This window comes from Pempheris klunzingeri, chromosome 10, assembly GCF_042242105.1.
Source record: "Pempheris klunzingeri isolate RE-2024b chromosome 10, fPemKlu1.hap1, whole genome shotgun sequence".
Taxonomy (NCBI): domain Eukaryota; kingdom Metazoa; phylum Chordata; class Actinopteri; order Acropomatiformes; family Pempheridae; genus Pempheris; species Pempheris klunzingeri.
Genome location: NC_092021.1, coordinates 12326675 through 12350087, shown reverse-complemented (window position 1 = coordinate 12350087; position 23413 = coordinate 12326675). Strand labels below are relative to the sequence as shown.

The 23413-nt window shown below is 40.2% G+C and overlaps 1 protein-coding gene across 1 annotated transcript in view; it reads right to left on the bottom strand.

Moving 5' to 3' along the window:
• Nucleotides 1–21577, bottom strand: part of LOC139208329 (alsin-like) — a 35564-nt gene extending 13987 nt beyond the window's left edge. The window contains exons 1-24 of the mRNA XM_070837970.1: nucleotides 21413–21577; nucleotides 21151–21209; nucleotides 19558–19785; nucleotides 19117–19292; nucleotides 18062–18222; nucleotides 17340–17564; nucleotides 16928–17118; nucleotides 16687–16719; nucleotides 16389–16589; nucleotides 16105–16199; nucleotides 15739–15974; nucleotides 15381–15429; nucleotides 14902–15083; nucleotides 11308–11476; nucleotides 11086–11182; nucleotides 10878–10955; nucleotides 10068–10295; nucleotides 9594–9765; nucleotides 8743–8938; nucleotides 7595–7660; nucleotides 2805–2964; nucleotides 1943–2074; nucleotides 1024–1152; nucleotides 646–669 (exon numbers count right to left, since the gene is read on the bottom strand). Of these exons, the coding sequence (XP_070694071.1) occupies nucleotides 646–669; nucleotides 1024–1152; nucleotides 1943–2074; nucleotides 2805–2964; nucleotides 7595–7660; nucleotides 8743–8938; nucleotides 9594–9765; nucleotides 10068–10295; nucleotides 10878–10955; nucleotides 11086–11182; nucleotides 11308–11476; nucleotides 14902–15083; nucleotides 15381–15429; nucleotides 15739–15974; nucleotides 16105–16199; nucleotides 16389–16589; nucleotides 16687–16719; nucleotides 16928–17118; nucleotides 17340–17564; nucleotides 18062–18222; nucleotides 19117–19136 (2844 nt within the window). The 5' untranslated portion in view covers nucleotides 19137–19292; nucleotides 19558–19785; nucleotides 21151–21209; nucleotides 21413–21577. The remainder of the gene's footprint in view (nucleotides 1–645; nucleotides 670–1023; nucleotides 1153–1942; nucleotides 2075–2804; nucleotides 2965–7594; nucleotides 7661–8742; nucleotides 8939–9593; nucleotides 9766–10067; nucleotides 10296–10877; nucleotides 10956–11085; nucleotides 11183–11307; nucleotides 11477–14901; nucleotides 15084–15380; nucleotides 15430–15738; nucleotides 15975–16104; nucleotides 16200–16388; nucleotides 16590–16686; nucleotides 16720–16927; nucleotides 17119–17339; nucleotides 17565–18061; nucleotides 18223–19116; nucleotides 19293–19557; nucleotides 19786–21150; nucleotides 21210–21412) is intronic.
• Nucleotides 21578–23413: the final 1836 nt, after the last annotated feature.

Here is a 23413-nt window from a genome sequence, read left to right as displayed (position 1 = left end):
TGAATGCATCTTTTTACTGGCTACACCTGCATTGCAAATACAGCGTTGAGAAGTGCAAGTCACATGCAAACCAAGCTTTGAGAGTAAGTTACTAAGCAACAGCAAGCCGATACTGACAATTTAAATATACTGTACATATAAATATAAATATGTAAATATACAATACATATTTAGACATCTTATGACTGACTTCTGTGTAAAAGGGCCAGAAACACTTCACATAAACAACTGTAAATAGAAGACATAGATGCACCACTATGTGCTGCTCTCTCTGGTTTAGCCAGTTTCATTGATTTTAGTGCAAATTAAGTTTTGCAGCAGCTGCTCCACAAATATTAGAGGCTTAATGAAGCTGCCTGTGGTGGTGTTTTCTTATGTTTACATCAGGTATTGGCTAACTTATCATTTTGATGTTCATGAAAACAAAAGGTGCAAAAATGCTGCTAATTCTATTTGCTGTATGTAAAATAATTCAGGTTGTCAGTATTTTCTGAACAGTCAGCACATTTGAACAATATTGTGATAAAACTGATGACTGCAAATACTCATCTTTGACAATTTGTCACTATTGTGATATGACATTTTTATACCATTTCATCCCTAGCTGGAGGTGAAGTTGGGTGAACTGATGTTTGATATACTTACAAGACTCTGAGAGGGAATGGCACCCTGAGTGAATGAAAGATACAACGTACAAATATAAACTTTATTACATTTTACATGTCCAGAGATGCACACACAGATCCAGTGGAAGCTTTGTCTGACATTAACAAGACGGACAAAGATTCTTTGGACCCTCTTCGATGTTTAAAGGGTTGTTAATCGCTGTAAGATAATTAATTTAAAAAGTCGTCAAAAGATGGATCCACTGTGCTCGCACCGCCCTGCTGAGGACATTGTTAGAAAATCTAATTTGCATACCAAACTCTATCTGCAGAGAATCTATGGTGTCCACCGTGGATTTATTTATGGTGTTTGTATGTATGTGTGTGTGTGTGTGTGTGTGTGTGTGTGTGATTGTACCTGTGTGTGCACCAGTGCGTCATTGAACAGTATGAACCAGTGGCTGGAGAACCGCCCGGCATTCTGCAGAGTCAGAGATCTGTTGCTGCTTTCACACACTACACGACGCTGTGGGAGACGCAGGATCTCCTATACAACAGACACACAAAACAACTGTGTATTACACTTTTCCAGAAGTCCTGCCTCCATTAACTGAGCTGCTATTACACGTTACCACCATGAGACTTTCTGCACAGAAAATGAACACTTTCACATTTGTAACTTAATGATCAAATTGTTTAACTCTTATCTGCATATCGCTGCTCTCAGCTAAATGACTTTATCCAATGCTTGATTTCTGATCTGCAGGTGTATGCAAATTAGTAGATATTTATTTACACAGTGGGAAAATATGCACATCCGAACATAAAATTTCATAATTGTAAAAAACACTTGCAATACAAAAAATAACTGTCTTAATGTAAAAAAAACATTAATGGAATGGAATGGAAGTTTCATGGTTATATCTATTAGTTAGATTTTTTATCCTGTGCACCTCTAGTGACTGCTTTTAGTGGAGTGGTTTAACCCTTTATCGGGCAAGGGACTATATTTGGTAACTTAAGTGGGAGTTCAAAATGCCGCCCCTTGCCTCACCATGAGGCAGTAGAAGTACAAGATTTCTCCAAGCCAATCAGCAACAATCAGGCTACATGACAAACCAGCAAGAAACCATATATGGTAACTTCACTGACCTTGATTTCATTTTTTTTTTTTTTTAAACTCACAAAAGAAAAACGTCTTATAATGCCCACCAGTAATGGTCTAGGGTTGTATTTCAACGAGTGCCCTATAAAGGGTTAAGATGCATGCTCCCTTTGTCTTCTGTGTGTCATAGTTTGAAAATGTAGAAACAATATTGAAATAACTTTGTGCTCACAGTAGTTTTTCCAGAGTGGGTCTTCCAGAAGAGGAAGGTGGTTTCAGCCTCCTTCTTCTTCCTCAGCAGGGACAAAGACAGGGACTCAAACTGACTACAGCCCTGATGGAGGGACTGATATTCTGTAGTTAACTGGGGGACAGAAAGAAAAAGTTTTTGTCTTTTTTTTTTATTTTAGAACATATAGAAGAGTTCCTGTGGGCAGCTCTTATAAAAGTATACACACTTCAAGATAGACGGTACAGTCTAGCAGACTGACTGACCTCAGGGACAAATCTGCTCATTTCTAATTTGCCCACAGAATGAGGAAACGACAGGAATACCTTCTACTCCACTGTGGTTGAAACAATAAGGACTGACTTCTTCAGTGAAATAGAAATAAAGAGCACAAAACAAGCAAAACATCTACTAAGAATGGAAAATTCTCTAAATTTGTTATTCTTATAATAGTAGAAAATAAGTGTCACATGACTTAATATTCATGTAGAAGTCAAAGTTAAAACTTAAAATGCCCCACTGCTCTCAGACTAACCACGTCCATTAAATGTATTAAATCTCCTTACAAGCACTCTATTTTTTCCATTATGTTGTTTCCAAATGTGATGATACATTTAAACCTTGTTTTGTTCAAGTCTCTGTCTGGGAACAGGTGTTGCAAAATGTGGAGCGTCTTATGTTCGAGCCAATGCAATGACAGCTGGAAGTTGCAACATCTCCAGAGTTACTCAGTTGTGGGAAATGAAGACATTTGAAAAACAGAGAAAGTGAAAGACGGAGAAAAGAAGTAAGATCACAAGAATGGCAGTAAGAGTACAGACAGAAAGAAGAAGTACAAAGAGAGAGCAGAGAGTTTCCCCCTCACCACATCATAACAGGCTGCCAGTTTGAGCAGGACTCGGCTGTACTGGTGGAGCTGCTGCAGGGGCCGGTACAACAACGAAGCCAGATCAACGTTACCACTGACAGACTGGTCTGATACACACAGCTGAGCGAGCACGGCCTGCTGAGAGCCTAAACACTCACTGGGTAGAAACACACAGAGAGATACACATAAACAAAGTTGCTCTTAGGATTTCATGATCTTCAGTATTTGCATCTAAATATGTGTCTGTTTTCAGTTAATTAATTAATTTATTTAACAGGGACGGTACACATTAATGAACATTTCTGTAAATGTGCCAGTATTAGCGTAAGGAAGCTATTTTTCAACTGTTGTCCCTGGGCAAGGTGTAAAATGCCAGCAGTTCACATTCATATACATAGTAGACACAATTAACCTTTAAAACATTATCAAAACATCTAGACAGACAATGGTGCATGGGCAGGTGATCATGCAGCACAAAACATGACAGAAGACAAAATGAGGAGACATGAAAACAGAAGAAGACATGAGAGACGACCTGCAGGGCTCTAGTGTGGACAGTGCTGATGTGATTTCAGCCAGTTTTTAAGTTCAGTCTTGAAAGTGTTGTATGTGGGGCATTCTCTCTCAAATATTACCGCCCCTGACTGAAAGAACAGATTGTCCAAAGGTGGTCCGTCTGTAGGGCACGTCTCAGTCTCCTCTGACCATAGGCCGAGTGGCTCTGCCAGCAGCACGTTTTGTTTTAATAAAATCCATTAATGGTGGTGGGGCAAGTCCATATAGTATTTTGTACACAGCACAAGCATATTTAAAATATTTAAAGTTATCAAAAGTCAGGAGATTGTATGTCTTTAGAATACGACAATGGTGGTACGAAATAGGTTTCTGGCAAATATCTTTAATGCTCTTTTATATAATGTTTCTATTTGTCTGAGTATGGTGTCATTTGTGAGAGACCAGTTTGTAAAACAATACTCGATATGTGAGAACACCATAGCATGCAGAAACATTCTAGCTGCCTTAATCGTCATTGATGATCGGATATATCTAAAATTGTGTAAGCTGAATTTAATTGTGTTAGACATTTTTTTAACATGACTTTTAAAAGTGAGGGAGGAATCAAGAATCACTCCAAGGTACTTGAACTCTTGTACCAGTTCGACCTCCTCACCTCTCAGAAAAACATTTGATTTTGTAGTTTTATTGTTTTGTTTGGAGAACATCATACAGACAGTCTTTTTAGTATTTAGAAGGAGACATGATTTAGAAAGCCAGTCTTGGACTAGAGCCATTGCAGATGTAAGAATACGACCGGCTTCCTGTGTATTTTTTGCTGGTGTATATATTACTGCATCGTCTGCATACATTTGTATATGAATGTTTTTGCATGCTTCTGGAAGGTCGTTGATATAGAGTGAAAAAAGAATCGGACCCAAGATGGAACCCTGTGGGACTCCTGCAAAGCATTCCTGATAGGTGGATTTGACACCGTTGACCACAACACACTGCTGTCTGTTGGTCAGATAAGATTTCATCCATTTTATGGTTGTTTCGGAGAAATTAAAGTGAGTTAATTTGGCCAAAAGGATGTTGTGGTCAACAGTGTCAAAAGCCTTTTTTAGGTCCAAGAATACTGCTCCAACACAACCACTCTTGTCTAGGAAGCCTTTAGTTGTTTCTAAAAACACACTGAGAGCACCCTCTGTAGAATGATGAGTACGAAATCCAAACTGCATCAGATGCAGGGGATTGTGACTTATATGAAGATGTTCAATCAACTGTTTAACAACCCATTTCTCTATTACTTTTGAGACTACAGGTAAGATGCTAATTGGTCTATAATTATGTTTGTCAGTTTTATCCCCAGTTTTGAAAATTGGACTAACCACACCCACTGTTCCATGGACCACTGATTGTTTAATTGACAAATTGGTGGTATCTGGTAATGGTAGTGTGTTTTTATGTTCTTTTATGAAACTGACATCAAGATCATGATCATCCTTAGCTTTAGAACTGTTCAGTTTACTGATTATGTTAGCTACCTCTGTTTCTGAAATCTCATCTATAGTAAAGATCGGTTGTGTATCATTGATTGGAATGGATTCATACTCAGGAGGATGGAATAGTTGAGATATTTCTTGAACAGAGTCTATGAAAAAGTTGTTAAACTCCGCAGAAATTTTATTAGGATCTTTTATCAATTTTCCATTAATGTTTATTTCTATCTCCCTGTTATCGTTTTTATTCTGTTTACCAGTAAGTTTATTTAAACTGTTCCAATTTTTTTTTTACTGTTTCCTTTCGCATTGTCAATGATATTAACAAAGAAATTTGCTTTAGCCTTCAGTATTATCTGAGTGATTTTGTTCCTTACATATGTAAATTTTTGCTTATCTACAGTTAAGCCTGATTTTAGTGCGACTTTAAGAAGATGATCTCTACTTTTCATTAGTTGTTTGCAATCTGAAGTCAACCAGGGAAGACTGTTTTTTTTCCCCCTTCGTCCCCCCCTTTTGGAGAATTTTGCCATTGTGGCCATAATATTTGTTGAGAAATACTTAGCACAAAAATCTAGATCTTCTGAAGAAAGGATTGTATTCCAATTCAGTTCGTTTAATGCCAGGTTTAAATTGTGTTGTTGACTTTTGGGGATTATATTATTATTCAATGGATATTGAAATGAACTTTGGAATCGTTTTTTAGAAAGTTTTCTACAAAAGAAAACTGCATTATGGTCAGATATTCCAGTTAAAAAATTGTAGGTATTGGTGATTCTTTCGGGTCTGTTTGTAAACAACAGGTAAATTTTAGTTTGTGATCGGTTGGTAATTCTGGTTGGTTTATCTATAAGCTGAATTAAACTGTAGTTGTCAGTAATGATTTTAAGATTTCTTCTATCTTCTTTTTTTTCCCAGTTTATATTAAAGTCCCCGACTAAGATGATTTCTTTCTTGTGGTCACATAAATTAAGTAACTTTTTAAGTTGGTCATAGAAATCTACTTTGCTGGTTGGTTTTCGATATATACAGATAACGGTAAAGGACATACTTGCAGAGAGTGCGATGTTAACACCAATACATTCCAACTGGAACTCCGTAGGTAGTTCCACTTGATGACATTTGAGGTGACTTTTAACATATAAAAGAGCACCTCCGCCTTTCCCCTCTAGTCTGTCTTTTCTGAAGGTATTGTAACCAGGCATTGTAATGATGGCTTCAGGAGATAAAGGTGATAACCATGTTTCAGACAAACCCATAAAATCAATATTAGAATCAATCAGTAAGTTCTCTATTTGTTCCCTTTTAGAGGCCAAGCTCCGTACATTTAAGTGACCTCCAAGTAACCCTTTACTATAACAGGGATCCCATATCCTCCTAGCTTGGTTTAATGCTGACCTATTTGCTTTTTGGTAACTCTTTCATGCTGCACAGAAAGTGACATATTTTATGGTTGGTTTAGGGGGAAAATACAGAAGAACTTATTTAGCATGAGCCTCAGAATTAAAGGATAACTCTTGCATCTTTAAACCTGGGCCCTATTTTTACATATTTTGGGTTTGAAATTACTGGTAGGTACAAAACGTTTGGGAATTGGTCCAGTAGATTTCCTGCGCTGGCAGTCAAGAGCAAGCGGTGATCAGGCTACAATGGCTGTAATGTAATCCTTTGGGACAATGGCGCCAGATCAAAGTATGTCCACTAAAAGGGCTTGTTTTTGCCACTGACAGACTCAGTTTGTTATTTGAAGTGTAGGTGCAAACCATTGTTGCTGGTTTTCTGCCAGTTCTCGGCTGAGGCGATCTACTGGACCAATTCGGAAAGTGTTGTACCTCCCTGTCATTTCGAACCCAAAATATATACACTACTCACAAAAAGTTAGGGATATTCAACTTTCAGGTGAAATATATGGAAAATGTAAAAAGTGAATGCTACAGTGATATTATATCATGAAAGTAGGGCATTTAAGTAGAAGCATGCAATGGTAATTTCTTCATCTTAAACAATTTATTGAAAGAAAATCTAACAACAGTGGTGGGTATACCACAACCAAAAAATTTCAATGTCTCAATAAATTGGGATGTGGCCAAAGGACGTCCACTCCTCTCCTTTCTGTGACTCTTCCAGTCACTCTGTATCACTGTTACAACCTCCTGATGACCCTCTGTGACCCTCTAAGCTCAGTGAACACTTCTGTCTGAGGACTTCCTGTTTGAAGCCTCGCAATGGCGAGATGCTGCTGATCAATTGTTAGGTGTCGTCTTGGTCTCATGATGTCAGAATGTGAACAGCTTGATGAGGAGGACTGTTTAAATACCAATTCTAACTGAAGCAGGAAATGTATTGGTCAATTCATGGATCAAACCTGTTGTGAATTTTGCTGTTAAGCTTCTTGTTAGAGAACAGCAACTTGTGCAAAAAGTACTGAAACACTGAATAGTTGGACATGTGCATTCAAACGTTTAGAGAAGGTCACCTGTAAAGGTTACAATGCATTTTAGGTTCATCCTGAAATTTCACCCGAAAGCCGAATATCCCTAACTTTTTGTGAGTAGTGTAATATCAAAAGAGGGACGAGGTCAAAAAATTTCAGAATTATCCTTTAATGACAAATCTTTTCCTGGTAACATTAAGGCCGTTCACACTGAAAAATTATCTGCTGCTGGAGACCTTTACAGTGGCACTGGCAGAGGTCTCATTAATATCTAACATTTTGGGGGGAAGGCCAAGTCAGGCAAACAACATAAGATAAAGAAAATATAGAGGAGAAAAAAAAGTAAAGGAGCTTACAGCGAGAGTTTATGGAGTGATTGGAATCCACCCATCACCTGGAAATTACCTACTGAAGAACAATACCTGGACAGACACAGAGAGAGGGAGAGATCATCATTTGAATCTCACATACTGGACCTACTATAAAACAGCTGGTACCCTCTATCACACGTCAGCCGTTGTCTCACTACTGTTGACTTGTTCAAAGTCATTTTGTCATCAGTCCGTTCACTCCTTGCTTCTACTGTCAACAGAAACTCTGTAAGCTTTACTTTTGTTTGCCCTGGAAAAACAGTGCAACCTTCCTGGTTGGTGTTTTAAACCAACATATAAGAAGACAAGAATGATTCATTCAAGCCAAAGCTCTGTATTCAAACAGACATGTGACATCATATACAGACACAGCACGTGGGAACTGATGTAATTTTAACATTGAGACAAATAATATACAGTGAGCTACTATTTAATCAGATTTTACTTATAATGTCTAATTGTTAAAGAACGTGTAAAATAATCAGAGCCAAAGAATTTGCCTTTAACATCATGAAGACAACTGTTTTACTATGACCCTTCGCTAAGCCCCTCCCTCAAAGTGGCCACTGACCAATCCAATGAAACTGTGACTGGACAAAAGAGGCCTGACAAGCTTTCAGTAGTCGGGCTGAGATCAAAACGGTGTGCATATGGAACTGGAAATCCAACAGTAAATATCCTCAAAGTTTAATACCTTTTTATTAATACCATAATAATTTAATATAAATTCAACCATTTACTTTAGCTCCATCTTTACCAAAGTCTGCAAAATGATGCTGTCACCAGTGATCTTTTTAGCAAGTCAGACACACAAGTCTCACTGTAACTAGAGTCCAGCAGGTTTTATGAGTATTACAGCTAGGCTGTATATGTTTGTCCTTCACATGAACTGTCAAGACGTGGGGGGCCTGACACTTGCACAAGGAGCTTGAAAACGCCATATTGAGATGCCGGGTGTAGAAGCTTGACAGGCGTAGTAACAGTAACCAAGGGGGCAGGACTTAGCGAAGGGCCATTTGACAATGTGAAAAAGCAGTAAGACTAAAAGCAAACTAACTAACTAACATTTAGATGGTGTATTAATAAATTAAGTAAGTGCTTTGTGTGTGTCGAGACATAAAAGTGAGCCTTACTCTTTAAAAATGTCCAGAAAGAGCTTGGTGTGTGTCAGCAGGAGAAGGGAAGTGACATCACGTCCCTGCGCATCATGCAGGAAGTAGCTGAGTGACGTGGAATGTCGACCAATCAGGGCGCTCAGGCGAACAAAACTCTCGCAGAGAAAGAAGAAGAGATGAGTGCACGGCTTACCTAACGACGGACTCAAACTCTCTGTGGAGGAGAGAACACACACACACACACACACACACACACATTAAGTTAAAGAATTTGCTCTTATAGTAATTAATAGATGCTCCAACCATGCACGTGTTGTTTCACAGATAACTAGGGATGGATATTGTTCGAACATTTTTGATACCAGTACTTTATTTTTCAGCTCCTTGGTATTTCTACACCAAAGCAGTTTCATGACATAAAAAATATAAACCTACAATCTGGTTTAACTTCAGTTGTCGGTTTCAACTCTTTAGTTTTATATTTCAGCAGTTTTTTCCACTCAAACCACTTTTACAGCATAAAAAAATAAACTTGTTTACAACAACTTGAAGCTGTCTGTTAACACAACATCAGTAAATAAAAGTGTAGAAAAGCCAGAATCGAACTGGGACACTTCAGGTTACCAGACTGCTCTACCTCCTGAGCCACAGCCACTGTAGAGATAACAGTACACCAGAGGTTTGGTTCCCAAGATAACTTGTTGTATTCGCACACATTTCTTTGCACTTGCCACCATTTCATAGGTTGAACTTTACAATTATGAGGAACATATTCAAAGTCACTAATAAGGGTCAGAGGTGTAAATACAGATCAGGTCAACCACAACAACCGGAGACCAAATTAGCAGCGAGCACAGAGACTCTCTTACCTCTGTTACGTAGTGGTGTGAGGAGGATTTTTGTCACACTGCTCAACCAGCAGTAAAACTGTCTCTCTGTGGAGGCCAGCTCATGGATAGCTGAGATAAAACCCATGACGTTCTGGTCTGCCAGCACCGCAGAGCTCTGACCACCGCTGCACACACTGCTGATGTAACCCATCTAGACACACACACACACACACACACACACACACACACAGGAAACAATTGTTAGTTATACATTAACAGCATGACATCTCAGTGCAGTATTTTGTGGTTTCTCTCTGTTGCTTTTCATGGATTGTGATATTTTTCAGCTCTCTCCGACTTTCTGTCTTTGTTCAGTGTATTGTCAATGGCATATTTTTTGGTACTTTAACGATACTGAGCAGCATGTGTAAATAAGCGCTCCACCATTCATCTTCCTGAGTGTTAGTCCTGTTGAGGGAAAACCACAAACAGTTGTGTCTCGGATGTACAAACCTCCATGCAGAAGGGCAGCAGGGTGGGTCTGACTGTATAACTCTCTGCTCTGTTGGGTGACCTCTGACATGACTGTTGACTCTGGTGTGACCTCTCACTCTGCGTTGACCCTGGCTCTTGCTGCTGGCCGCAGTACAGCAGGACTGGCTGGACACAGTCTCCGTCAGCCAGCAGGAGGGAGTGGCTCTGACCGGCTGACACGTCCCAAACCCGAAGACCATCAGACAACTACAATGGCCCGCCAGGGACAAAACACAGAATGTCATGAGGAGATTTACTGGCTTGCTGTAGTTCTGTTAGAGTGACTTTAACATGTTTCGTATCATAATCTGCCAATTTCAGCATTTCTTTGCTGTATATGTTAAAATGTTACAGTACATCTTTTCCTCTCTATGTTATTTTGGTATTTTTTGCATTTATATTCATTCATGCTTGAGTATCTTGAACATTTTATCTTTTATCTTATATATTTTCACTTTTTTTTCACACACTAATCTAATCTAATCTAATAGATTATTAGCCCTGTTATCCCTAATTACAGCGGTATACACAATGGATGGATGGAAAATTTTCTATAGGTAATGTGATAATATTTCTATCTTGAATTCTTCTGGCCATGATAATTGTGTGGTGAAAATTTGATGACATCATAACAACCCTATTATGAATGATTGAATGTTATGTCAATGAATAAGAAAATTAGTATTAAGCATGCCAAGAAACAAATCAATAAATATCAGACTGCCCATGAGGAAAACTGTAGCACTCATGACTTCATCAACAAATTACATAACTGACAGATTTCTGTACCTTTGCCTCTTGAGGTATTGTGACAGGACTGTTGACATGACCGAGCTGTCCACACATGTTGCTGCCCCACGAGTACACCTGCAAAACACGACATGAGGTAGGTCGTGTTATTTTGGTCAGTTCTCACTTAAAGTGTTGTATGAGACTACAAAGAACAGACATTAAGGTCTGACTTACATTTAGGGGTGTGTGTGAGTGTTTGTGCTACCTGACAGTGAGCACTGAGAGCCAGTGAATGGTGCGATCCTGCAGCAACTTTGATCACCTCTTCGCCTGTCAAAGACTCGATACACAGAGGCTGGAGTCTGAACACACACACACACACACACACATTCACATGACGGGGACTTACATCTGTTCCTAAAGGAAATGCGAGTCCCAGCAATGTGGGACTGTGTGTGTGTGTGTATGTGTGTGTGTGTGTCTAGACCTGGGCAGCTGATCACCGTGGCCCAGCTGCCCCTCAGACCCACGGCCCCAGCTCCACACTTCTGTGTCCAAAGACGGCATCCCATCTCCAGCCTCCTCCGGTGCTGCAGTCTGGGTCCGACCAGCAGGAGATGGCCTGCGGGCACAAGGCCGCTGTTGCCGTGGAGAACCTGAAAGACAAATATATGACGTAATGGAGAAGCCCGGTTAGCAGTGTTGTTTCAACCCAGTGAACCATCACCTACAGTTACAGTTGAGCATCTGTCAAGACTGTGAATGCTCCTCATCTGTTATCCATAACAACAGCCACTGCAAACAGAGGATGTAGACAATGTGTCTCACACTGCAACATGATGATGGAAATATCTGATGTGATGAGATAAAATCTACAGGCAAAGCGTCACACGACACTGATATAACATACACCTATGGCTGCTCTGTGTGTCACCGGAGCTCACACTACAATTTTCTAACCAGCCTAAATAAACTGTGCTACATGGGTAAACACGTTTCAACCACACCTGTGTGGGCAAACACGTGAACCACACATTTGACTGCAGTTAGTGCTGTTCATTCATTTGACTGTCAACAATGAATAGCAACTTCACGCCCTGACTTCACCAGCCTCATGCTGCTTTTCTTATCCCCAGACCTTACCAAGATGTAACATCTATGGGGCTCGTCTGGGATATTCATTAAATCATGTGATTGAAAGTAGTTTTCATGGCTAATTTATTACTTAGACTTCTTTATTTTATCCCCCATAGGGGGAAATTTTCTTGTTACAGCAGCAACTGGATGATGGTTCAATTTAATCTTGAACACTTTATTGCCAAACCAACTTCAAAGCAAACTGATAGTTGTCGTAAGGATGAGCTGCTCATTGTTGGCGACCACTTCAGGATCTTAGTATCCAAACAGCTATTGTAACAAAAGAGGTTGAGGCTCAATTAATCTAGTGGAAGTAAGTGAGGGTTCTTGACAGGTTTGATATGGGTCACACCCTAACGACTCTCAACAGGTTTGGTTTGGTATGAACACACCCTAACGACTTAAGAAGTTGTAAAAACCCTGAATCCCCAAAACAGAGAGCTGATTGAATCTGTCAAGATGGGGTACGTCTGCAGCAGGAAGCAAAGCAAGAAAAACAGAGGAAAGCAGGAGGAACTAAAAGGAAACCACTGAAGCTTAATGCAGAAATAAAGAATATCAACATGAGATGAGTTGTGTGGAACATCCATTCTGTTTAGCCATTCAGGTTAACAAAGATTACAAACTGTTCGCTGCTATTCAACATCTAACACATACACAGAGAGTTGCGTGGCTACTAAAACTGAAACTCAGATATTTGCTGACTGATGAGAGATTTTCATTGCGAAACTCCTGACAAATCAGAAAATGCGAAGTGAGTCTGCAGCAGTCTACTAACTTCCCTAAAGGTCAAACCCTGTGTCTGGCCGGCTGTTGTGGCTCTGTCGATACACTTCATACACTCTCCTGTAGAGTGGATATACAGTTAGTTTCCAGTTTATTAGCTACACCAAGATGCAACAGCCCAACAATAAATCTACGATTGTGAAGGTTTCAATGTTCAGTTTTTGTTTCAGAGAGGTGTAGCTTCAACAATACAGTCATACAGGATGCAGTTTGTGGTCCCATTGAACTTTAATGCATTATAGAGACAATAATTAAACTAATATTTAGTCTACAGCAGGGTTGCACAGATTTTTTAAGAGTAAAATTCAAGCACTTTCAAGGTAACTAAACCAAAAATGACCAGACCCTACAAGCCTTTCTCCTCAAGTCTAAATTGTTGCTCTACATGCAATAATGAAAAAGTATTATTCTGTGCTTTGTGGTGCAGTAAATTACTAAATGAAATACAGTAAGTTAGTATATTTACATGGTTATTAAGTCTATTTACACACCTTCATTAGAAAATATCTACATATTTACATTTACATTTACATGGCAACTCACTAAGTTCTTCTACTGTCTCATTTATCTGATGCTCCACCATCTCGAGGTTGACCAGACAACAAACAAATATGACGACAGGATCGTGTCATTTTAAATTTTAGAAGATTTTTGGTTTACGTGAGTGACTGTGTCGATGAAACACAAGAGTATGTTGAAAATCCAGCAGTATATTTAAGGAATTTATTTGAATTAAAGCATATTCCTAACTTTGAAAACGTAACAATCAAAGGTGAGCATTTTCCAAACTTTCAAGAAAAACGAGGTGGACAAAATAATAGAAACAGTTGCCAGTATAACCAAGCACAGTTCAACAAGCTAAATGACTCTTCAGCTGAGTCTACACCTTTCTAAACCAGTTTAAACAAGACTGAACATTATAACCTTGATGAATGAGGATTTATTGTGGGGCTGTTGCATTAGACTACATTACTTTTATCTAGGTGGACCTAATAAACTGGGTGTTCACAGTGTAAAGAGACTTAAAATAGTTAATTGATCTAACAGAAGAGTCTATACGTCACAATATTCATCTCATTAGGCTAAGGCCATAAAAATTATAATGTGACTGATGGACTTTTTGAGTTTTTAATGTGTAGTCATTTTCCTTATCTACTGATAACTTATCATGAAGAATTATCTCAAGAAAGCAAATGTTTGTATCTCAATATAACAACGTGTGCATGTGAGCATTCGCATGCCGTGATGTGGAGTTCCACATCAGGAAATTTGATCTGGAAACGTCAGATCCAGTGAAAGGCAAACAGGCAGAAACTGTATGGTGCGTTTCTGTTTACATTTCTATTCTACTTCCTCATTAGCCAGGCACCACTCTGCCACCACAGAGGGGCACATTTCAGCAATTCCGCAGATTCCTTCATTGGTACCAGATAATTCATGAAAGGTGCATTTGCCGGGTCTGTGGTGGTGCATTTTGAAGTCTGATGAAGAGGAGTAGTAACACTAAGAAAATCATAATTATGTTGGTTGGTGCCTGGTACCCAAAAAGCTTCCACAGTCAATGGGAAGCAAACAGTTTCTCCATTTCTACTTTTACTAGTTGCTGTGATTTCTAGCTCTGTGGAAAACAAATCAAAATATCTAAACATTTAAGAAAATGCGCTTATCTACTTTATTGTAGAGTCAGATGAAAGATTGACACCAATTTCATACCTATGCACACCAGCAGACAGTTAGCTTAGCTTAGAACAAAGACTGCAAACAGGTGGAAACAGCTAGCCTGGCTCTGTCCAAAGTTCAGAAATACTCCTACCATCATCTGTAAAGCTAGACAACACATGTTAACTGGGTCATGGTTAACTAACATGTTGTATCTTGTCTGTTCATTTCACAACCAAACAGAACTGTAAAAAGTATAAGTGCTTTGATGGAGTGTTATGTGCTTTAAATCAGTGTTTCCCGCTCCTGGTCCTGGCACTGCCCTGCATGTTTTAGATGTTTTCCAGCTCCAACACACCTGGTTCAAATAAATGGTCATTATCAGGCTATTGCAGAGCTTGATGATGAGCCGATCATTTGTATAAGGTGTTTTGAAGCTACTAGAAACAAAACAGGCTAAGTGCATTTCCCAAAAGTGGTCAAGTTCTTCACGCCCTACCACGGGTGGGTGTTCCAGGCAGGGAGCGTCTCCTGTTGGCTGCTGCTTTCCCCTTCTGGTTTATATTTGTGAGACTGGAGCTCTTCTGCCCCTGCAGAGTTTGCTTCTCAGCCTCAAGACAAAGCCGAATTTCTTCCAAACAGACTGGGGAGGAGGAATATGGCACGGCCACTCCGCTGTTACTGTGGCAAAGAAGGTCAAAGATCAGCTGAGAAATACCCCATGGGTGAATATCACCTTGGTATGTGAATACTGCAGCAAAATTGAGTTGTGCATCTTTAAGTAGAAAATCCCTTTTTATATTCTATGCTTTGAGCTACGCTTGACTTTTGGTTCTTTCCACAGCAATTAAACACACAGGTGAAGTGGGATCAGTCACTACTCAACATGAAATAATTTAAACTATTGCACTGCCTAAAATTCTTCTTTATTTTTTACTTTGATCAGTTTGACTTTTAGTTGTTGAGTCTTCTTTGTACCTGGAAGTCAGCAGATCCGTAGAAGGAGTGGAGGAAACACAGCTGTCATCTACAGAGAAAGATGCCAAGAAAGACGGAAGAGAACCATTAGATATTAAGGGAGAAAGCCAATAGATTAAATACCAAATCTGCAAAGGACAAAGTAGCAAATAAACAATAAAGCAAACAAAGGAAAAAATGAAGGAAGAACCAATAAAGCAAAGACACAATGGAACAAGCAAAGCAGTGAATGACAAAATTAGGAAATGGCAAATAGTCACGAACAAATAAAGGAATTAGTAAAACGAATTAAGTTTGGGAGCAAAAGAACACAAGGATGAACACATGAACAAGATAACACATAAACTGATCTTCAAACCTGAAGTGTAACTGCTAAGTGAGTCGGTATCTCCAGGCCCGCTGGCGTGGTGCATCTCCAGTGAGTGACTGGAGAGTTTCTGGAGGAGGCTCCTAACCTCTGTTTCGTCAGAGACAGCAGAGCTCTTACTGGCTCCCCAGCCTGACAGGGCGTGGGATTTAAGGCTGCTGTCGGTCTGAGTGAGATGGTCAGTGTGCTCACGGGGCTCAAGCTTGGTGCCAACTGGAAGATTGATCCTGAAGTTTTGCCACGGAGGGAAGAGAGAAAGCAGAAGAAAACTGAAACAGAACAAACATTAAAAGCAAAAATGTAAAAAAAAAACACTGAGGGACTAAAGAGATACCCATAAGTTCCGTAAAACTGTACTGTTTAATATTAGCTTTGCAGGTGTCCTGGCTGCTGCCAGCTGAACTTCGACCAGGTTGGAGCCGCCGTTTGGGGCCGTGTCCTCTGGGAGAGGTCTGCAAACCAAAGAGTGGCAACAACCAGTGGTAAAAAAGATGACGTCATAAATGAATATAGACATTAAAGTGCTAAAAAGATCCTGTGGTACCAGATCACAGGAATGACTGGTTAATAAAACATTTCAACAGCCTCTTCAGTCTGAAACTTTAAATCTTCCTGGTTACTACTCCTTGGAGTTTATTTACCTCTACTGTCATGACTTCACTCAGCTCCACGCCCAGCGGACAATAGTGACCAGCGTCAAATGCAAACGGGTCATCCCTCTCTGTCACCGAGTAGTGAGGTGACTGACCCCGCTCCCTCTTCTCAGAGGGATTCTGGGTATTATGGTTCTGTGGAGGTAAACTGCGAACCAGGGCCACGCTGTGGTAGGCACCACAAGCCACCTGTGGGAAATAAAAAGAAATGGTATTATTGGACACAGAATGTAGTATTGTTTTGTGGTTTAAAAGTAAAAATTAAGATATCAGGAAGAGAAACTACCTGAATGACATGTCTGCCAGCCAGGTGCTCCACCTGTGCCAGAAATAAATAATACAAATGTGACTATTAAATACAGTTTTGTTGAGTACACACATACAAGAACACCATCAATTCTCCATCTCAAACAATACACATATTTAGTCTTATTTCTTCATTATTTGAAAGATATGATTCAATATTCTCAGCAGAACTGAGTCCATGATTTTCATCCTGTCGCTGACAGTACTTGAGACAAACTTACCTTCTGTGGTTTCCATACAGGGAAGGTGTTGGTTACCAGGCCAAGCTGGCAGCCGCTGCCCCACGCCCACAGCTCGTTCTGGGCCGACAGAGCCAGGCTGTGCTCCCGTCCAAAGGCCAGATCCACGATCCGAACCACTGCTGGAGGGACGACCTCACTGTCCACCACAGTGACCAGGCTAGGCTCTGAAACTGCCACAGGACATTTAACATGGCTTTGTTTAACTAACAAATACATTCACTAAATAAGAGACAGGAAATGATAGTTATAAAAAAATATATTAAGATTACAAGACTGGCATTGAGGGAAGAAAAAAGCAGGGAGGGTGAGCAGTGTGTAGGATGGACAAAGAGACCGGAGGAAGGCAGGAGGAAAAAGAAGGAAGGAGAGGTGTGATGACGTGTTGACCAACCTGTGATGCTTGTGGTGGTGTCGCTCTCAGTCAGCCCACACTGCCCTGCGGTGTTCTCCCCCCACATGTAGATGTTGCCCTGCTCACTCAGCGCTCCGCAGTGAAAGCCCCCAGCAGCCACCTGCACCACTGTCCTCCCCAGCAAAGAGACCTCCAGCACTGGAGCAGACAACGGGACGCCCGCATCCCTCCACAGCAGGTTACCGAATGAGTACACCAGACCACCTGCATAAACAAATAGATAAATTAATGCAAGGTCAATACTATGATATTAGGTTTTCATGCCTTACTTGTGCATATGAACAAGTTAAGAATTAAACCAGATTCCATTGACAAAAACAGAAATTTTAGTAGCTGCGGTTCTACCGCTGTCTTGATCAGTTGGTTTGTTTGAGTTATTGTGTGGTTTCGGTGTTTTAAAGCACAGATCCAATACAATATTTGTGTAACATACAATGACAAAAACAAACCAGCCACTCCTGTGTACTGCGACGTAAAATTACCGTTTACTGATTACATTACAGCCGTTCATCGGCCGTTCACGGCTGCAGGCAGAGGTGATCTACTGAACCATTTCCAAAAGTTTTCGTACCTATTAATCATTTCGGAACCCATCATATTCAAAAATAGGACCCAGGTTGAAAAATACCAGGGTTATCCTATGATTAATTGAACAATCCTGTTGGCACAGAACAGCCATATTTTACCAAACCCACACTCACCCTGTGTCAGCAGGAGTCCATGGTGTTCTCCCAGGGCAGCCTGCAGCACAGGCCTGGGCAGGAGCACTCTCTCTGGACTGAGCTGTGCACTGGGGCCCGCCGACTGCCAGATGTGGAGCAGTCCTCGCTCTGGAGGTGTGTGGGCCTGCTCACCCACTGGGCTGCAACACCACACACACATACATGAAGCATGAGTCCTCCACAAGTTGGATTAAATTCCATCTCATTCATCTGTAAACCCATAATTGTTCAGCACATGCAGGCCCTGACATGCTATGCAGTGGGAGGAAAACAACATCTGTAAATGACAACAACAGCAGACACAACACTCCTACTGAACTGGACACAAATGCAGAGACTCAACATTGGTCAACTTCTTGCTACAGGTCATTGAGATGAACTCATTTATAGTGAAGCAAGTTAAAAAAGGTCACATATCCTAAGAATCTGTTGTACTTGAGGATTAAGTTGCTAAACCTGAAATAATCACTAAAATACATTCAGTCAAGCCTCACTAATACTGGATGGCACAAAAACTTTTGACGCAAAAACATAATTCAAACATTAATAATGATCTCTAATTAGTCTGTAAGTTATAAAGCATTAAGTGTTTTAGTGATTAAAACACTTGAGTGTTTGATCTAATCTTCCATCCAGACTGGATCACCAAAAGCAAACACAATTTCAACAGCATATTGCTTTATCAATCAACGCATTTAGAGTGGAAACAGGTTGCTGGGAAGATATAATCAGGACAAGGGCAGCGCGAACAAGTTATCTTGGGAACCAAACCTCTGATGTATTGTTATCTCTGTTACAGGCGTCAGTGGCTGTGGCTCAGGAGGTAGAGCAGTCTGGTAATTCGATTCTTGCTTTTCTACACTTTTATTTACTGATGTTGTGCTAACAGACAGCTTCAAGTTGTTGTAAACAAGTTTATTTTTTATGCTGTAAAAATGGTTTGAGTGGAAAAATGCTAAGTATCTATTAATTACTATAAGAGCAAATTCTTTAACTTAATATATGTGTGTGTGTGTGTGTGTGTGAGTGTTTACCGCTCATCTCTGTTCTCCATCACTTCAGACTCTCCAATCCACAGGACAGCGAAGGCATCTTCATTAACACTTTTTCAAAGCCCGTCTCTTCTGTTCACCGTCAACAATAAATCAGTTTGCAGGAACAAAGAGAATCCTCTGTCCTGTTTTGGTTCATCTGGCTTCAGGTGCTTGTCCTGTAAAACACCTGTTTGTCAAAGCAAATACGTAGTTTTTACTTGACTTGCATTAAGTCTTGCATGTACAATAAAGACATTGTTTGTATCAGCGTTATTACTGCATTAAACACCAGTTACCTACCAATACATAGTTTGCAGTTTTCAAACACATACAACATTCAGACAGAAAGCGAAATGCAGGATGAATAAGATGGAGGAAAGCCCACACTGTGCTAGTTTAGATGACATTACCAGGATAACAGGGTGTTACGATGATATTAACCTTTGACAAAGTGGTCACTGCACACAGGAGAACTACTCGACTACCACGACAGTTTAGCTGTCTGATTGTTTGGGTTGGCAGGCGCCCTCCAGGTGAGGAGTGGCACTCTTTTGTCACGGTTGCCAGTGTTGCAGATGAAAGCTGTGCTGTGCTCCCACCGTTGCAGGACAGACTGTCTCCTACTGAAGAAATGTGATGCCGCTGACCTGGAGATTTATACGGCGTGACCTGAGGTAATGTGAAGAGATATAGTCCCTTGTTTAGATTTCAGACAGCCAGTGGACTAATCACTCACACACACTCACTTACATATCTGTGGTACATGTAGAATGACCACATTTTGGCATGGAGTAACTTTAGCACGCCTAGGAGAGGTTAAGAGGCTGATCACAGGAAGGAGCCTCTCTGTGAAACATTGCTACATAAGATATAAATGTCTCCAGCAAGCTTTTCTTCACAGTACGAGCTAACCAGAATCAAAGATTTCCATCACACTCCTGCAGACATATTTTTACTCAGTTTCTTGCATTTCTCTGGTATTCCATAAAAGCTCCTTGTGGTTTCTTGGTTTGATCGATTCGAGCAGCCGTAAAGGATGCAAACCACAAACATTCTGAGAGTTTGTGACGGGGCCTCTGATGGAGAAAATTACATCCTGCCCTCCACCTCCAACTCACACCACAGCTATGCAGTGATGTGACATCATATGCTAACACGTTTTTGATGTGTTTTTGCCTCCACTTACCATATCATATATATACTTGTTAACATTGAGATATTATCTTAACTCTTGGTCCACTTTCAACTGTATCTTACAGTCTTCATCAGTTTGCCCACAAACCTTGAGTTAAGATTATTTTGTCAAACTGCAACTTCCAAGTTCAAGAATGAAGTTCACACTCTTGTGGTTCTAATTACAGTTGTGTTGCCTTACCCTACGGGAAGAACTAGTTTTTAATGGTTCCACTGGGAGCAGGACTGGTTTCTTTTGGTTTTTGCTGGACCTGTAACGGTAATGCTGACATGTCACAACTCAATACACAGTAGAGGCTTAGAGTTGCTCATTACGTGCTTTCAGTGGCGGAGGAAGCGTTTAGATTTTTTACTTGCTATGAGTACCAATACTATGGTGGACAAATACTGTCTTACGAGTACAAGTACTGCATTCAACCTCAGTCAATTAGCGTCAAAATGCACTTAAAGTACCTAAAGTAAAAGTTGTCTTTATGCACAAAGTTCCATTTCAGAATCATACATATCATATTACTGGATTATAATTATTGATGTTGATGTTAATGTGTTCATAACTTTAATGTTGCAGCTGGTGAAGATGGGGCTTAGTCTTCTGGGTAGCTTAAGCCAAAATAATATATCATAATTCATTTGATTTAGATTTTGTATCAATATTTGCAAAGTAACAAGTAACTACAACTTTAAAATAAATGTAATGCAGTAAAAAAAGTACAACATTTGACTCCAGAATGCAGTGCAGCAGAAGTATTAAGTAGCATAAAGTGTAAAGTTACAGTACATGAGTGAATGTAAAGTAAAGTTAATTGAATATTCCACCGTTGCATATAAAGCTTAACTCACCTGTGTGTCAGTGGAGACACTCAGCCAGTAGGGACAGACCAGATTAACTTAACTTGATGCTAATAAACAGCACACAGAGAGAAAATAGAGACAACTGTAACAAACCTGTCAAGTACTAATATGTCACAGTTTCACTTCATCACACTTCATCCCCTGAATCAAAGCATGAAGGTGGAGTGTTATCAGTATTTAACTAAGTAAATAAGGGTGAAGCTGGAGTTAGCTCAATGCTAAAGCTGCTACACAAGCTAACTAAACTTACCGATTGGTCTGAACTCGGTGCACGAGGAGGACATTAAAGATGCTCTGACCGAGTCCGGATCACTGCGTGTATCTGTGGCGGCACATACACGGAGCTAGGACATGTTTTAACATTTTAAAATCAGTGCAGCGTAGTGAAAGCAGAAGTTGTCTGTCTGACAGCTCTGTGTTGTGCTGGGGAAGTCGGTGGCAGCTCCACGACGGCAGCCGGGCAGGGACAAACATGCGGCGGTGCCACACCTGTTGGTGCGTCAAAGATGTGATAGAGTCGGAAGAGGTCCCACTCTGTCTGTTCTTCCAGGGCCGGAGTCTGTCTGCAAGGATGCACACAGTAATGTACACATGGAGTTAATTTGTTGTCAAAACTTAACAAACATAACATATTTTACAAAGATCTACTAACAGTACAGTGTGATTATGAAATGCAAAACAAACAAATACATTTCAGGGCCAAAAGTTCTTTTTTTGTCCTTTTTCAATACTTGTACATGACTCGACATGCTGTATTGGTTTGATAGGCATGTTTTGTATTTGCAAAACAAAATGTTATACTATTTTATATATTTAAACAGATGAATATATGTTATGTTACATATAATTAAGAGGATAACTGTATGCAAGTTTGTTTATTAGTGTGCTTCCATGATGTCTTTTATCATAACAGGCCTATTTGGTTCCTGGGTACTCATTCATTCAATTATTCAATTATTCATTCATTCATTCATTCATTCAATCAGTCAGTCTCTGTGTTGGGACAGCAGAGGTCTCCCTCCTCTGAGCTGCAAAGGCAGCATAAGCTACACATGCCCTGTTCAGGCTCATCGTGCTCCTCACATGTTGACTGCCAGACAGACTGACACATAGAGATGTAATGCTGTGTGTCATGTCCTTGGGTCAATACAACATGTTTTTGTGATGGTGCTACATTGTTTCACGTCTCTCAAGCAGGATGCCTTGTTATAGGCTCTGTTTTTGTTTGAATTGCCCCTTTATTGTGTAAAGGTGGCGTTCAGGCCTGTAGATAAATAGATATACACAGTGTGTAATACTCCACGGCTACATCCTTTTCCCCCTTTTTCCTCTTTCCCTTCCTTTCACCCACGTTCGTGATCAGCTCTCGTTTGCAGTTTTAGTGCTCTCTATATAAAAGTGTCCAGCAGGTTTTGGCTCCAACTTTTACTGCCTGCAGTAAAACAGGAGGAAAAAATGAAAAAAGGAACCGGGGCTGGGAACCCAGGGAAGGTTGGGCTAATAATTTTGCCTTCTTGGAGCTCAACATGGGACATTAAAAGATCACAGCTGCTGGCAGTAGCTCCTCTTTGTTGCTAATCTAATATTCAGTGTTCACCACACAAACATCTCAGTCTCATTGTTGTTCGTGCTCTATTTCCAAAAGATCAGCATCACAAGTTTTACTGCAAGCTCACCTGTCTCTGTTTAAAGCAATCTAAGAGTACTATGTGTGTGCTTCTCTGTCGGGCGGTTCATTGATGATCACAGGAAGCTGCAAAAAGATGCTTTAAGCACAAAGTAGGTGAGATTTTAGAGTCTCACTCTCTGGTGTCAGGAAACACAAAACCAAGCAATTATCAAACAGGGACAACATCAGACATCTCACCAGAGCATATGCAATATGGAGAGAAAAGGTAGTGTAATGCTGTAAATACACATTCTTTGTGCACCACACCCACCCACCCACACATACAGACACACACACACACACGTGCACACACACTCACACAAATACATTCCTGTCTTTCTATAATTGTGAGGGCACTCGTTGACATAATGCATTCCCCAGCCCCTTACTCTAACCCTAACCATCACATCAACTAAATGGCAAACACAACCATTACTCTAATCTCTAATCTAAATTATGATCCTACACTTAACCTAAAACCAAGTCTGACCATTGAAACAGTCTGAAGGTTTTGAGGATCAGAAACAGGTAAGGAAGTAAAAGTAAACCACACACAGAAAGTACTGCAATTTTAGAAACAGG